Source organism: Saccoglossus kowalevskii, chromosome 8 (assembly GCF_978046115.1).
Source record: "Saccoglossus kowalevskii chromosome 8, keSacKowa6.1, whole genome shotgun sequence".
NCBI classification, from domain to species: Eukaryota; Metazoa; Hemichordata; class Enteropneusta; family Harrimaniidae; genus Saccoglossus; species Saccoglossus kowalevskii.
Genome location: NC_140648.1, coordinates 10,219,865 through 10,235,855, shown reverse-complemented (window position 1 = coordinate 10,235,855; position 15,991 = coordinate 10,219,865). Strand labels below are relative to the sequence as shown.

The 15,991-nt window shown below is 35.9% G+C and overlaps 1 protein-coding gene across 1 annotated transcript; it reads left to right on the top strand.

Annotated features, from left to right (window-relative positions):
* Positions 1–1,156: 1,156 nt before the first annotated feature.
* On the top strand, positions 1,157–12,318 carry LOC144363589 (uncharacterized). The gene is made up of 5 exons (XM_085502682.1): positions 1,157–1,403; positions 2,064–3,803; positions 4,835–4,898; positions 5,097–5,225; positions 5,330–12,318. Exons 1-5 carry the CDS (start codon positions 1,157–1,159, stop codon positions 10,635–10,637), a joined length of 7,488 nt encoding a protein of 2,495 aa, XP_085358808.1. The 3' UTR covers positions 10,638–12,318.
* The last annotated feature ends 3,673 nt before the right edge of the window (positions 12,319–15,991 follow it).

Below are 15,991 nucleotides of genomic sequence, written 5' to 3'. Positions count from 1 at the left end.
CCACCCAATCCCGGTCATAAAATTGAGACTTCTTGAAACGTCCTTAAAGTAGTGCAGGGGTATTTTGCAATTGGACTGTTTACATAATAATAACTCGTATCTGGAAATTATACAAATTCCAACGTTGATGGCCTCCACTCAACAGTAAAACAACCTGTATTACAGTCTCAAAAGCACTGCCCATATATTTTCTTGTTACTTAGTTTCATTTTGCATGGGTTTTCAGCAGTTGAAAAGTTTTTAGAAATTATGAAATTATGCGGGCCGCCGGGGTCCCCATCCGACAAGCAAACACAATATAAACATAAAGCATATTCGTGGCTATTTTACAACAGAAAACAATGTGAGCCGGTGTAGATTGTAAACGTGAATACTAAACATTTTCAAAGGAGTACATTTAAATAAGAAAATCACACCCGTGAACTTATAGTCACTAAACACCGAACTTAATCACATGGTTTCAGAGACACCACTAGAATGTTTAGGGAAACTGCTGCTGGTCCCGGAGTTGCGAAAAATCTTACCAAAGGATAAGTTGACATCATCGTCCTATACAATGTAATTAGAGAACTGATTAGTTATCTAACATTTCAATTGATGCCAGAACTCGTTTAACAACATATTCACATATTCTAACACAATGTAGATATACCAACTAGCATTAACACACTGTTTGTACTTTGTAACCGTGCGTTTTACATTTAAACGATGTTATTTTATATCAACAGGAGTAGCTGGCAATGTCAGCGAGTCGCATGCATCCAATGACTATAATAATACGGCGAACAAGACTAGTAAAAAACCAGAAGCCGCTAAAAGCCATAAAAATATCCCTGTCAACTTTCGTATTCTTCGTTTGGAAACTACACAAGCTGATAAGCTTGAGCAACCAACAAATGTAGATAACACTAACGATGATGATGATGATGTTGGCGACCATAGTGATGATGTACAGGAGCCTGTTGCCAGGAAACTAACCCAGGAGGACGTTGTCTTGCCAATTTGTGAAACAACTACCTTGGAAGAATGTAGGAAAAAATTGACTCTCAAAATAGCAGACAATCTAATTATATTCCTTCAAAAATCCAAGGTGATAACCAGGAGTAGCGAATCAGATTTAAAGGTGTTTCAAATTCTTCACAAATTGCCAAAAAGTATGAAAAGCGCCCCAAATTTAGGTTTCAGGCATAAGGACGTTGAATACCATACGACACGATGGGGAAAGGATAACGTAACATTTGCTGCAGTAGTATACACTGTAGCCGTTCCCAAAGGTCAATCTATAACGAATGTTATCAACAGTCTTGGTCCATCAGTAATAGAAGGCGATGATATACCAACAGGAGGCTTTGAATTCATACCATTCAATAAATACACAGTCATGACAACCAACACTATACAGGGTAAGTAAAATGATTAGTTTGCTGTAGTATCGATTGCCCTATTAAGATGTCATATATGCAATACGATAATTGTTCGCTACTTAATTATATCACACACCATGTCTACCAAATGTCGACTTCTATGTATCTTATGTATCGATCCTAACAGCTTTTATCATGTCCCTCGGCACAGAGCTTTCATATTGTACTTTTATTGACTATTGCCACAAATTGAAGATGTACAATTTGATTTATACATGGGAAGAGATATTATATGTCACTGGCGCCCGTATGAATTAATTACAGTCAATGAAACTAGATAAATAATCTAATTCGAATTCATACCGTCCATTGAAATGGAATAAATTAAATATTTCCTTTTTTCAATAGAAAAAAAACGCTGTCACAATATTCATAAATGTATTTCATACAATTAATCATATGTTCTATTTTATCTGATGGCTACCCGTTTGGTTTGCAATGTTGAAAACTGTTGTTTAGTACTTGAAAAAAAAATGTTCTATCCATAAAATACTCATGACAAATAAATACCCAACACATAATTATTTATTTTATTACACTTCCTAATACACACCTTTGATTAATTAAGACAATGTTGGAATGAGTACTTGCGAATGTCATTGTTCAGTAGAATAAAATAGGGTTTACTTATGGTTGCAGGTTTACACGAATCTGCTGCTTTTGGTAAAACCGAGGTGGTTGATTATATCTTGTCTTCCAGTGAACCAGTACCTATCACAAGTCTGACTGACAGACGATATTCAACACCGCTGCATTATGCTGCATCAAATGGACACCTACAAACAGTAAAGAAACTGCTTGAGTTTAGTTTTGGTTCAGACATCTTAAATATGCAAGACATTAATGGCAAAACCGCTTTACATTTGGCACTTTATCGTAAACAGTACTCCACTATCTCGTATCTTCTGAAACATGATGTAGCCATCAATGACCATGACGACGCCAATGGTTACACACCACTTCACCTGTTGAAACAACTTCCCATTGAATTTTGGGAAACCTGCCTTCCACAACTTATTAAAATACCAGATGAACTAGCCAAGCATCTAAGCGTGCTTTTAGCAGGGAATGGTAGACTAGACCTACTGTCTAACATAGTCGATGATAAACTACTTGTTCAGCTTGCCAACACGCCAAATTTGCTACAACGAACTCTAATCCACGAATGTGCTGAAAACAATGACATCTCCTCACTACAAGTTTTATTTTCTAAACCTGGTGTCAAGTGGTTTATGGAAGATGGGAGTGGAAATACACCACTGAGCATTGCATGTCGAAAAGAAAATATGGATATTATCGAGCTGATACTATCACATGATAGCATGAAAAGTTACCATACATTACGGCCATTATTTGAAGCTTTGAAAAAGAAAAGTGCTGAGGTTATTATTAGGTTGCTTCGCCAATTTAAGGACATATCGTTTGATAAAGACTTAAGGGCCATATTTGTGAATGAACTTGAAAAACTAAATACTGATAAAAAGCTGAGGATTTTATCGGAATGTCAAGACAAAATAATAATGCAACGCTTTCTATCTTGGGCTGTATATACTGGAAAGCTGGAATTAGTCAAAACATTTACAGAAAAAGGTACAAACACATCACTTGCCGATTATATGGGACGGACACCTCTACATGAGGCATGTCAAGCTGGGGACTTTGAAACAGTACAATACCTTTTGGAATCTGGAAATGTGAACCCGAATGTGCCTGACTTAAGAGGTTCAACACCATTTCACTATGCATGTGGAAATGGGAACAAAGATATCGTTCAGTACTTTCTGCAGAAGGACAATGTACGTGCAGATATTCAAGACTGCAATGGAAGAACACCTCTACTTGTTGCACTATATAAGAAACACACAGAAATGGCATTCATGATGATAGAGAAATACATTGATAAAGTTAATATTTCAGCTGAAGACATTCTTGGATTCACTGCTCTGCATTTCACATTTCTTTACAACACAGACATTCACAGTTATGTATCACGGATTACACAATCACTCAGATCATTAGAAACACAATCAAATACTATCAATGATTGGTCAGTGCCATTGCTTTCTTCCTCGGATTATGATCTAGTAAATGACACCTGGGGAGCACATCTTGGAAGCGTGGAAATGAGTAAACGTGTTAAAAAGAAGAGTAAACACAAAACCGCGTTTCAGTTGAACCGCCGCCAATCACTGAGATGCTTCGAAACACCGCTCAGTTTGGCAGTTACCAGTGAGAATGTAGAAGCTATTAAAGTTCTTGCAGTAAGTGAAGAAGTTCTTATTCAGACAGACAATTTTTCGCGTACACAACTGGAAGTTGCGATTGATGGTAAGAGAACGAAATCTGTTACAGCACTGATTGAAAGTTACAGAACTCTTGGTAAGTTTATTGTTAAATAATTTGAGGTTATTACGAGGATACCGCAAAGTATGCACGAATACAGTACAGCGCGTCTGTTGATATGCGCCCGCGTACTGTCTGAGCGAATACTTTGCAGTAACCTCGTAATAACCTTATTAATATACATCTTTTCCTCCCAGGGATACATCATGGAAATATACAACCCAAAACGTGTTTAAGCCTCTTTCGTGAATGAAATGCAGAAGTGAAAATGTCAAATGAAGTACCTTTGCATCGTCCGAATCGCACGGTCCGGTGTCTTCGATCTATAGGCCTCTACACGATACCGTGCGGCGTCGCATAGGCTAATTGCGTATCTTAAGCAGTGAGAACTGATTGGGCGCGCCTCGAAACAAGGCGCCCAATCAGCTTGGACGTACCAAATTATAGAACAAAATTCTATTTCCTGTTTTTGTGGCTATGAAGAAATCCTTCCAACGCAAAACTGCGTTGATTGCCTGTACCTGATGAGGCTTGAGGACAACTTTCGCAATTTTATCATCAAAAAATCACGATTCATGGGCACCGCCATTTTGTTTAAAATGAAACGCCAAAGAGGGATTTGTAACACGCAAACTGATTGGACAATGATTAGCCGCAACTGACTACGATAGAATATGCATATTTTATGGTCGTTCTGCCAAGGTCTGTTTAGAGGCTTGGCCAAATAAACTTAGACCTTGGCGAGCGAAGATGGTACTCTTGGGGCTGCAATTAGAGAACGCTTATGAACGTAATCATTCCATATTTGGAATTCGCGTTTCCTAATATAGTAGGATGCAAATATCCAGTGCAACAATTCAAATTTACGGTATGCTGTAATTGATGAAGTTACAGTGACAGATGTATAATAATGTTGTGCATTATTGAATCAACCTACACAATACAAAATATGTGATTATTTTTGCAAACTCTTTATTCGTTTAACAGTTAGTTGGTTATCCTCACATTATATCTATTGCTAATTCAATATGTCTGTTCACATGCTAAATACAGCGTCATTATTGCAGGCATTAATTTACCTGAGATGTCAGACATTCGACAGTACAACTTAGAAGATATAATAAAAACAAAGTAAGCACACTGTATATTCATATTAGAATGCACTAAATATGTTCTTATTGTTTCAACTGTCTATTTTTCGATATTATGTACAACTGTTGTCTAAACCCTGTTTAAACCATTAAGAAAAACAAATATGGAGGTGGAGGAGCAGTCATTACTGAAGAAGGCATAATTTTTCAGACAATGTTCACATTTTTGTTACTGTAGAGGTGAATATGACGAAGATCATCCCCAACTTGGGCCAGCAATATTTAGAGTATGCAAAGATGGTGAAATTGAAGAAGTAAAAAGACTTATAAATCGTGGAGATGATTTATCTGTTAAGTTTGAGGGAAGGTGAGCACAAATTGTATTTATCATTAAACGGTTTTGTATTGTATTAATTATAAAATATCGTTCACAGTTAGATAATATTTCACATTTCTATTATTTTGCTTTAGGACCACTCTTGAAGTTGCATTGGAAAACGGACATTGTGATGTGTCCCTCGAAATCTTACAATGGTGTGTTAGGGAGAAGAATTTTTTAGATGTTTTTGGAAGCATTGTCAAATTTGCACTGATAGCTGCTGTCCTAAATCAGTGGAAAGTGGTCAAAGAAATGCTGAAGATGAGTGAGTTTTCTAGCCTTGAACATGAAGAAAAGTTGGTGACAGATGCTCATGGTCAGTCACTCATACATCATATTGCAAGACATGGTGAGGTTGAATTATTGCTGATGATAGTTGATGTAGAGTTGGGAAGCAAGTTAGATAGATTGGACCGAAGCAATCGTACACCACTCTGGTATGCAGTTGCTTATCAAAATTGGGACATGGCAAAAACATTATTGTTACATAACTCAAATCCACTAAAGTCACGCAGCTCTATGATTCCATTCATATACCACAAGAGAGTGGTGACCAAGTTGGAACGGCAGCATGAAGAATATTTTATGTATCCTCAACACAGGCATACACGTTCCTGGTATAATCAGTTTACTACCCAAAAGTGGTATATGAAACAAACAAGATCAAACAAGAGTCTAATGTTACAGGAAACTATCATGAACCGCTGGAGTAGTGATGCTGTTAAAGAGTGCATGTCTGAGGAGGTCACACCAACATCCAATAATGGAGAAGCGACTGTGTTGATATACAGGTTACTACATGGCACATATGATAGCAGTGCAGTCATGGAAACAGTTTTTCAGCGACATGACAAGCTTGGATCCCTCCTTCAAGGAGTTTCTGGAAGGAAGTCAAATGAAAAGAAAGAGGAAAACAATGAAGTAAGAAAGACAAGCCAGGTGTCTCAGAATATCCAGGAAGAAATAAATCCGGTAACTTGGAAACAACAATCTGAAACTAAAGAACACTTGAAGAAGAGAAAGGAAATTCAATACCTGTTCAACTTGGCAATATTTGCAAATGCACAGCAAAGGCAAGCTACAATTCTTCACATGGTTGCAACATTTGGTTCTCTTGAATATGCCAAGTTAATACTGAAATGCAGACCAGATTTAATATCAGCATCTGATGTTGGCGGAAGAACTCCATTATTTTATGCTGCTCAAGCAGGCAACACTGAAATGGTTTTGCAGTTAATAAATGGGAACCATGTAAATCGACCATCTCCATTACTTGCAGCCATAATATCCTGGTGTTACCACTCACAGCATAATATAAAGACTGATGTTCTTTTTCATGAATATCTCAAAATACACAGATGTAGTTTTATGCCAAATGAATGCAATTGGAAAAATGTAGTTCTGTTATTATGCAAGACAGATCATATAGGTAGATGTGAAGATAAGAAGTTGCTGCAGTATGCCATCTGTACACTTCAGGATGAAACTCTTTTCAGAGAGATCATAGGGAGTGAACTCCATAAAGAACCAGTCCTAGCCAGTACAGATGTATCAACAATCTTAAATGAGATGCTATTAGCCAGCTGCTCAAACAAACGTGCCAACTTACAAGGAGTAATAGAGTGTTTGCTGATTGTATCTGAGGTGGACAAAGCCAACTCCGGCATTAGAAGTCTTATTCAAATAATCTTGTTAGCTGCAGAGCGATGCCAATGGCAAATAGTTGAATATGCAATGACGACAAAACTTTATCAAGAGGCTGCTCCTAGTGACATAGTCATCACAAACAGAAGTGGACAAACAATATTTCATCACCTTGCAAGATCAGGACAATTCAATATTATGAATGGCATATTAGCAATATTGGATGATGATACACGCAATGCATTTGATGGTAAAGATAAAAGTGGGAGAACATCATTATGGTTTGCTATTGCAAATGGGCATTGGAAACTTGCAGAAAGATTACTTCTTCATGGCGCTAATCCTAGGTGTAGAGTTTCCATGAATAGGTTTATGTATAATCCTCCTGACACCAATCCATCTCTGAGAAACACATATATATGTTATGAACTTGATGGTTTCCTTGGACCACTTGAATCTCGCAGTTCGATTTTGAAATACACTCAGACTCCAAACTGTAGCAAGAATATGAAAACGATATTACAACCAAACAATGGGAATGGTATCCAATATAAAATATCAGAAAATAGACGAATCTTATACATGCAGAGAAATAACAGCTGTGGCGTGTTAGAGGCAATCTTCAATCGCAAAGAAGAATCTAACAAAAATAAGAGAAACAGAGATGAAAATATGAATGATGTGAATGTAAAGCAATCAACTAATGATGAAGTTCAAAAAGTGAGCATGAAGTCAATAAATGAGAACAGTAGTGTAATAGAAACCACATGCCTGCCAAAATTACACAGGTCAAAACAAGATGTTGATAACATGAAACAGACACGAATAATGTACAACATTTCAATGGTTGCATTATCAAAAGAATCTTCCATTCTACACGCTGTTTGTGCTATGGGACAATTACAATTTGTAAAGCAAGTACTGACTTATAGACCAGACCTTGTGAACAAACTAGACAGCAACAACAGGTCACCTTTATTCTATGCAGCTCAGGCGGGCAACCCCGATATTGTGAAAATGTTGATACATAAAGGAGCAAATTTAAATAATGGTATTTCTCCATTAGTGGCTTTGCTTCTTTCATTATGTGCAGACAAACTACCCAATGTTATGCGACAACTTGTACATTTGGATGATCCTCACCTGTTTTTCATTCCAAAACGAGAGCAGCTTATAACACAAGTTTTGTCAACACATGCTGGGTACATCTTGCATGAAAATATATTTCATCACCACATAGGGACCATGTCGGTCCCGTCCCCTGAAGGTTTGAAACAATCCATTTCATTAATAATGGCCAAAAGCTGTCTCAAGGCATGTGACTATTCTCAATTACTAGCGGTACAAGTTCTCATAGGAATTCTTCAAGATGAGACTGTGTTAGGCTATGCACTGAAGATGGGCCTTGAAGTTGAGACGAGTAAGAATAGAGAGAGTGAAGATGCCAATCAATCAAGTGCCACGGCCATTGATTTGGTAGAAATTATAATAAACTTCGCAGCAGAAAGATCTGAAACTCAAGAAGTTGTGAAATGTGTTGAAGCAATAGTAAAGAATAGGGAATACAGCCCCAGCAAGAATACACTTTTGACATGTGCCAGTCACCAACTGTGGACAATTATAGAAGTGTTTATTGATCACCTTGACATTGAATTGAATTATTTCCTTCCAATCCTTTTAAAAGCCTGTGAGCAAGAACAAGTGTCAGTCTTCAAAAAACTACTGAACAAGATCTGTTCTAACGATGCATTTTCCGATGATCTAAAACATGTATTAACAATTCTCCTTCATTGTGCATGCAGAAAAGGTAATGAAATAATTGTTGAATCGTTAATACAAATTGGTGCTGACATGTATGAAAGATATGACTACATAACTGATCAGGCAGAACCTATTACAAAGTACATACCTGAAAGGTACAGGAAACCAAACTGGACTGCTTTTCATTGGGCATGTCGCCATGGACAAGCCTCTATTCTGAAGCTATTGGTGAAGCTAGCTGGTGGTGTAATGCAAGTGCAGAATTTACTTGCAAAAGTGTGTAATGTAACTGAATTAGTGTATCTTGCTACAATGAATGGACATGTCACAGCTGTGAAAGAAATATTTGACAATTGGCAATTACCCCAGGACACAATGAAAACGATGCTTAGACTAGCTGTGGCCCGAAGTCATCGCAGTACAATTGTTTACCTGCTAGAATTCATGAAACAACAAGGTGGTTTGACTTCTCTAAATGATCTTCAGCTATCCCATAAAATGACAATTTTTCATGTAGCAGGCTATCATGGTTGGGTGAATGTGATACAGCTACTTAAAGAGCTTGGTGTGACTGGTGTATCTACCACTGACCTGGACGGGATCAGTGCCACAGAGTATGCTATGGCTCAAGGAAAACACAAGAGTTACTACAACTTGGCACATTTGGAATTACAAGAAACTGGCACTTTAAGAAATCACCTTCAAAATCTGGCGAATGCAACTGGGACGTGGAGGCAGAATGTTGGTTGGTTTCACAGCCTAATGAAAGCAAACACATCATCAAAGGTCATCCAAGATAACAATCTTGATTTTCATAAAGAAATATTTGCACATTCCAAACAATACCTGGATGCACCAGATCTCGCTTTCCTTCTTGGATCATATGGTTTTGCAGAGTGGCACATGCAATCAGCACTACACCTTGAAATTCAACCCACTCATCAATTCGATTTCAGAAGAATCCTGTATGGAGCTGTTTCTATTGGACGTAATGTCATAGTTGACCTTATACTCACTAATCACACAGCAGATGCCAGAGAGATGTTGATAAATTACAGAAAAAATGTTGAATTTTCGATTCTTGCTACAGCAGTTATACATAGCCAGCTAGAAAGCGTGGAGAAACTTCTCCAGTATGGTACAAAGGTTGCAGGCATTCATGGTCCTCTTGGTCTAAACATTATGCACTGTGCAGTCATGTTTTGCAGAAACAAAGTAATATTTGAACTTCTTAATAACAAGATATCCATGGAAGATCGTCAATCACCTGATTGTGGAAACATGTCACCAGCAGATTATGCATGTGCTTTAGGGAGAAGCCATCTCTTGCCATATCTGACAGATATGTCAACAGCAGAGGATTGTGTTGACAAAAATGACCACTACAGCTACCATATGGATAATGAAGATGCCACATGTTTTCATTGCCTTAGAATTAGAAGCTTTGGGTGGTTCCACAAATTTATCACTCATCAATCAGCTACAGAATATGCGAGAACATCCACAGAAAAGATTCAAAAATCGGATATACTTCACATCACTGATATGTATAGATGGATCCTAAAAAAGCCACTTAATTCAACATCAATACAAATGATTGAAACCATCTTCTTCAACTCTGCATCCACACTTGAAGGTACTAGATTGAAGGGTAGTAGTATTGCTTCATTCCTAAAAGCTATCTGCCATTACCCTTCAAACCCAGCATTAGTGAGTCTTGAAACGGTTTTGTCACAAAGTGATATCACAGGTCGATGTGAAATAGTATTGTTATTCATCTCAATGACAGGCATATACAGACAAGAACTCCTGCACACAGCTGTAATTCTGAAACTTCCTTACACCTCTGAAACACTGTACCAGCTTTGCTATAATGATAGTGAGTGTGCGGGATACTCAATAGAAGAAACTGCTAAAGCATTTGGATTTCCATTAAATGAAATTCAAAAGTACAGTTCGGTCAGTGAACAGAACATTACCAGTACTTTGTTATAGGATCATGACGTCACATCGGTTAAAACAACATTACATAGTATGATTAGAAAGAATCATGACGATCATGCAATAGTTGACATTAGTGAGTTGTATGTATTGTTTCAGTAGTATCCATTATTACTGAGATTACTGAAGATTTCTTCTACAAAGTAACTACTTCCAAACGTGATGAATTGAACAGCAATACGGCTGATAAATCAAGAATTGCAAGGGAATGAATCCGTACATCCTTCAATTACATAACAATGTACTGTTTTGCGCAATGGTTAGCTTATTCGTTCAAGAAAGGAACTTTGAATCACATGGTTCGCTGAACCTTTATCAGTTGGGAAATAAAATACGTTCTGCCTACTTAAGCCATTCATACTTTGGAGAATAACATCATTTCAGGGAGGAAGTAAAATGGTGTACTGTTCCTGTTCGCATTGCATGTAAAAGATGCAGTTGTTTTTGTCAAACATTACTGTGCTGACAAATAGACAGAGCATACAACATTTTTGTAACTTTCAATTGAAAATGTTTTTTAATCACTTAATAGCATTTAGTGCTTATTGCCTTCTGTTCCATTAGGGGCAATTCAAGCGTTCTTGCACAAAACATATTTCAAAAATCAGAATTTCTGCTACAGACACAGCTTAGTTCCTTTGTACTGTGATTATAGGGACATGATGATTTGTAGTTATAAATAGCTGCAACAGAATGTTGTATTAGAGTTATTAGGTATTAGTGGTAGTTTGTATTATTTGTTGTGACCATTACTGCAATAAGAATAATATATAGTGCATTAAATTGAATGTACATTTAATTATTGAAGATTTGATATAAAGAATATATGGGCATCATTATATGACAAAAGTTTTTTAGGACTTTCTATAACTCAATTGTGATTGACGCGCAATCACAGTGTGAACACATCTTGTGGATTAGATCAATCCTCATATATACGTGTAAATAATATCATATTCCATCACAGGTTTAAACTCATTCCTTGGAGTATCTACATCATGACTTGAGGTAGAGTTACCCATACTTATGGAGAAAATTTGCCGTATTTGCATTACAATTCACCAAACTAATAGATCCCCAACCTTGTCTACAGTACATCTAATTTTCATTCATAAAAAAATACAGTAAAGATCTACATTTGTGAATTAATAATAAGGCTATGTAGACTTGTTTTAGATAAAAATGAGTGTTAGTTTGTATTACAGGCTATGATGAAGACTTAATTTAGCTTGAAATTATATAATACAAAAACATATTTGAACTCTGGTGACCTTGCCCTATGTTATATAATATTATTCCCTTTATTATAGTTTGTTTCAATAAGAATATGTCTTGTCATAATTAATTTTGAATACAAACAAGTTTTAGGGTTGAAACAACAGTGGGAAAGCAGTTTGTTCTTGATAGATGTAAATATCTTACAAAAACATTGGTGCCTGATTTGTTTAATTATTTTAAGGGACATAATTTTCAGCTTCATTCAGATTTTTTATTATAAAAACAAATGTCGCATCTCAGAAAAAAAGTGCTGCATTTATACGTGAATAGATTCATAAACCATGCAAGATACCAGAAAATCTTAGCTGGCTTTTGCCCAAAGTATTTTGTACAGGTGTCTGTCAAAAATTAATGATTCACCGAGACAAATATAAACTGCCTTATTATATTCATTGTATGACTACTGTATTATTTGAAAAGTAAAAAAAAAACGCCCTCTATGAATAGCTATCATGTTGCAAGCTCTGCTTTGTAATGCAAATCAACTTAAATAGTTAGTTGGTGTTCAGGGGGGAGAGAAGTGAACAGTACTTCCAGAGAATCTACATCTTCAAACACTGCAATCATTGTTTTTAAAGTGCATTTTTAAATTATTCTTATAAAAGCTCTATCATTCTGTTCTAATAGCTGAAACAAATTCCTGTGAATTTTTATTTGTCGAATACAGAATACCTAATTTTTGAGTACAATTTTCTTTTCAAAATGTGGATGCAACGTTTTGCTTTTTATGTATTGTTTTTTATTTGATAACTTTGGACTAAACAGATTTTCTATTAGCTTCAGATCTTGATCAAAGTTTGGCACCCAATTCATAGGAGTGCTTATATTAATTTTTGCACATCTTGTTTTCCGAAAAGATTTTAGGTTTGCAAATGTGTATCAGACTGTGCAAAAACTCTCTCCATGAGTTGGTTTTGAAACCCAGTCTAGTATTTCCATAGGATTTGGGAGATACATTACCAAAGATATTATTACAAGACAAATGATTTGCTTCATTGAACATTGACAACAATGCATATTTCCACAGAGATCAGTGACCTTTGAATGTGTATCACCAGTGATCAGTCGCAATTTTTGCATGATATTTTCATACAGGACATCTGTTCATACTCGGGGAACACATTATACTGATGAATAAGGTGACCACATTTGATAAAGTTTGGAATAGAATTATTAAAGTTATTGTGCACACAATAATAATTATTAACGACGACGATACTCAACAGAAATTTGTCCCTTAATACCTTTCCCTTCCATCTTTGATGTTACGGGCGAGGTAAAAAAATTACATTTACAGTCCTTGCAATAGAGGAAGTGTATAATTTGTTAAGACCAGCCATCTGCTTATGCATCATTCAAGACAAAATGCATTTCAAAGTGGACTACAAATTCCACTAAGTTACAAAACTCTGCATACGTTTTCTAAATCAATCATTTGAAGTGTTCTCAAATACATTTTTGAGAAATACTTTTACTGCTTCTGTAGGGAATCTAAATACATTTTGTAATTGTAATTTCAAGTTATAAGCAAAAATGAACAAATACAAGTATTTTTGATGAATAAAATTTTTAGGCTATTTTTGTTTGGGCCAAATATGGCCACCAGTCAGCCATTTTGTATCACAACAGAAAGTTACAAAATCTGGGCCATATGTAATGCATCATGATTTAACTATGTAGCAAGTTCGAGAAAAATTGATACATAAACTTTTGCAATGGACGAAGGGAAAGAAGGTGACCAATTCTTCAGCTTCCTGGTTTGTGTCCAGTTGGGCAGATGGCCAAAAGTGTATGAAAGTCTTGGGATATTTATGAAGACAAAGATTTGACCTGTGAAAATTAATTACCGGTAGACTCAAAAATAGTACATTTAGACTACATTCATTAATGAACAACCATCAATTTGCCAATAATGGTACTCCACTCTAACTTTAGATTGACTAGGGATACAATTTATTGTAAAATAAATATATCCTGGGTATTTTCATTCGTAAGTAGGCTTTTACAAGACAAGGTTCAAATCATATCTGCTTTAAAGCTAGAAGAATCACAACGTGAAATTAAAACTTCAATTTACTAAACAGTATTTGTGCATTCCTTTTTGATGAGAAAGAAACAAACAGGAATAAATCATAGTGGTATACGACCAACAATTTATAAGAATATTTAACTGGTGTAATATGCAATTTGAGGCAACGCAAATTGAGAGACGATCACAATATTACTGGTAAATGCAAATAAATGAGTCTGTGAAAGAACTGGTGAGCATTTGTGTTTGACAGTTTTTGTTAGTGTATTTATTAGTCAAGACCTTTTTGAATATCATGATATTCTTTCTCAATTCTGTTAACAAAAAAATGATTTCAGGCACCATTCACAAAAAGAGTTCAATTTTTAGGCAGCAAATGCTGATGAAAATTTCAAATTTTTGGCTCAAAAACTAGAAGCATTGTCACATTTTGCCTGCCTTCATCGCCTATCACCATATATGGATTGCTATTTTGCATACACTCTATGTATATACCGGGGTAATAACCATTGGTTACAGACAAGGTGGTTGAGTGGGGTAAACGAAAAAACTCCTTACAGGAGAAGAGTTGTGTTTTTCTATTTTTTTTCATTCAAGAAGGAAACTTTTTTCCCTTCTGCTTACATTGGTTTCAACACAACAAGAATCCCCAGTATCCTTCCAATCTCATGGTTGTCAACAAAACAAACATTAGTATAGTAAATATAATGCTTTTAATTCAACCAAATATACAACAAAAGAACATTAATCAGTTCAAATATTGCATGATATCAACACCAAACACTTTATTTTCTATTTGATAGCACAATACCTTACTACAGTGGCATTCACGTTAGAGATCACAGCATGTCCCGAGACTCGGGACCGAGTTGGCACGTGACAAAATTTGTGTGTGAATGGTCGGGACCGAGTCGGGACGTGCCGAAAACAACTTGATCTCAGTCGCAATAGATGCTTAGGACCGAAACCCTGCACGTGCCTAGATTTGCAGCATGAACGCTCGGCACAAGCCAAAATCACGCCCTCGGTGGTAAATTTCAGAGAACATAGTAGTATGCTGATTCATACTGGTATGAAATGACGATGACAGGAAATGCAGATATACTAGTATATGGTTGGATGCTGTAGTAATGAAAGAAATGTATGCAAACCGTCGTCAGCGATGCATATTTATGTGCTGCTGCAACCGCTATTTTCTTGCAATGCTACATTGACGTGAAAAAATAAGTGTTTTTCGAATCATCTTTGCTGTTCATGTGCATCGTAACTTGTAATATATACCTTAACAACAAATGGATATAATTTCAATGTAGCAATTATTATTATCATCGTATGCGTATCATTTTCCATGTTTGGGCCAAATAACAGATTGACGAATGAGGGAGTGATTTCGGCACGAGCCGAGTCGGCCCTAAGTGGGTCCCAGACAACGTGAACGCAACTGCTGTAATCCCTCTGAAACGAAAAGGATTAAAATTGCCGGCACGTGCCGAGATTCCATAACGTGAACGTAGTATACATCAACAGCAACTATAAATGATTAAATGAAGAATTAAAGTATTGAAAGAAATGTTTATAATATTGCTCCTTGGTGTATTAAACGAAAAACAGTGTGGATCACAATTGATCACAAAAAATTTATTAATAAATAAAATAAATTATTATTATATCCATTGAGTTACAGTATACTATTGGGTGACTTTCGAACACTGGATACATAATATAGAATAGCATGGTTTGCACTCATATATGTATCATACAGACTATACAGGGGTTATGCAGTATAAGATCACAAATATGTACATCAATTGATTGTACACGTTAAATCTAAATGACAAAACAAAACTTTCTCAAAAGTGAAAATGTTTAAGGTTGTACACTGGCATTTGACCTATTAAAGAAACAATCACTTTTTATTAGCCACTACAAAATGTTTTGTTTTAAAACATGCAAAAATTGGCCTTTTTGTAATTATTTCCATAAGAATTCATATATTAATTCAAGTTTTATTTTCTAAAAAAATGATTATTCCGTTAATATT

What these genes read in the sequence shown, in the direction of transcription:
- LOC144363589 (XM_085502682.1), top strand. Translation starts at nt 1,157, where the DNA reads ATGAAAAGCGCCCCAAATTTAGGTTTCAGGCATAAGGACGTTGAATAC. An exon ending in TGAAAGTTACAGAACTCTTG is followed by an intron (nt 3,804 to 4,834) that starts GTAAGTTTATTG and finishes TCATTATTGCAG; the next exon opens with GCATTAATTTACCTGAGATG. An exon ending in TCTGTTAAGTTTGAGGGAAG is followed by an intron (nt 5,226 to 5,329) that starts GTGAGCACAAAT and finishes ATTTTGCTTTAG; the next exon opens with GACCACTCTTGAAGTTGCAT.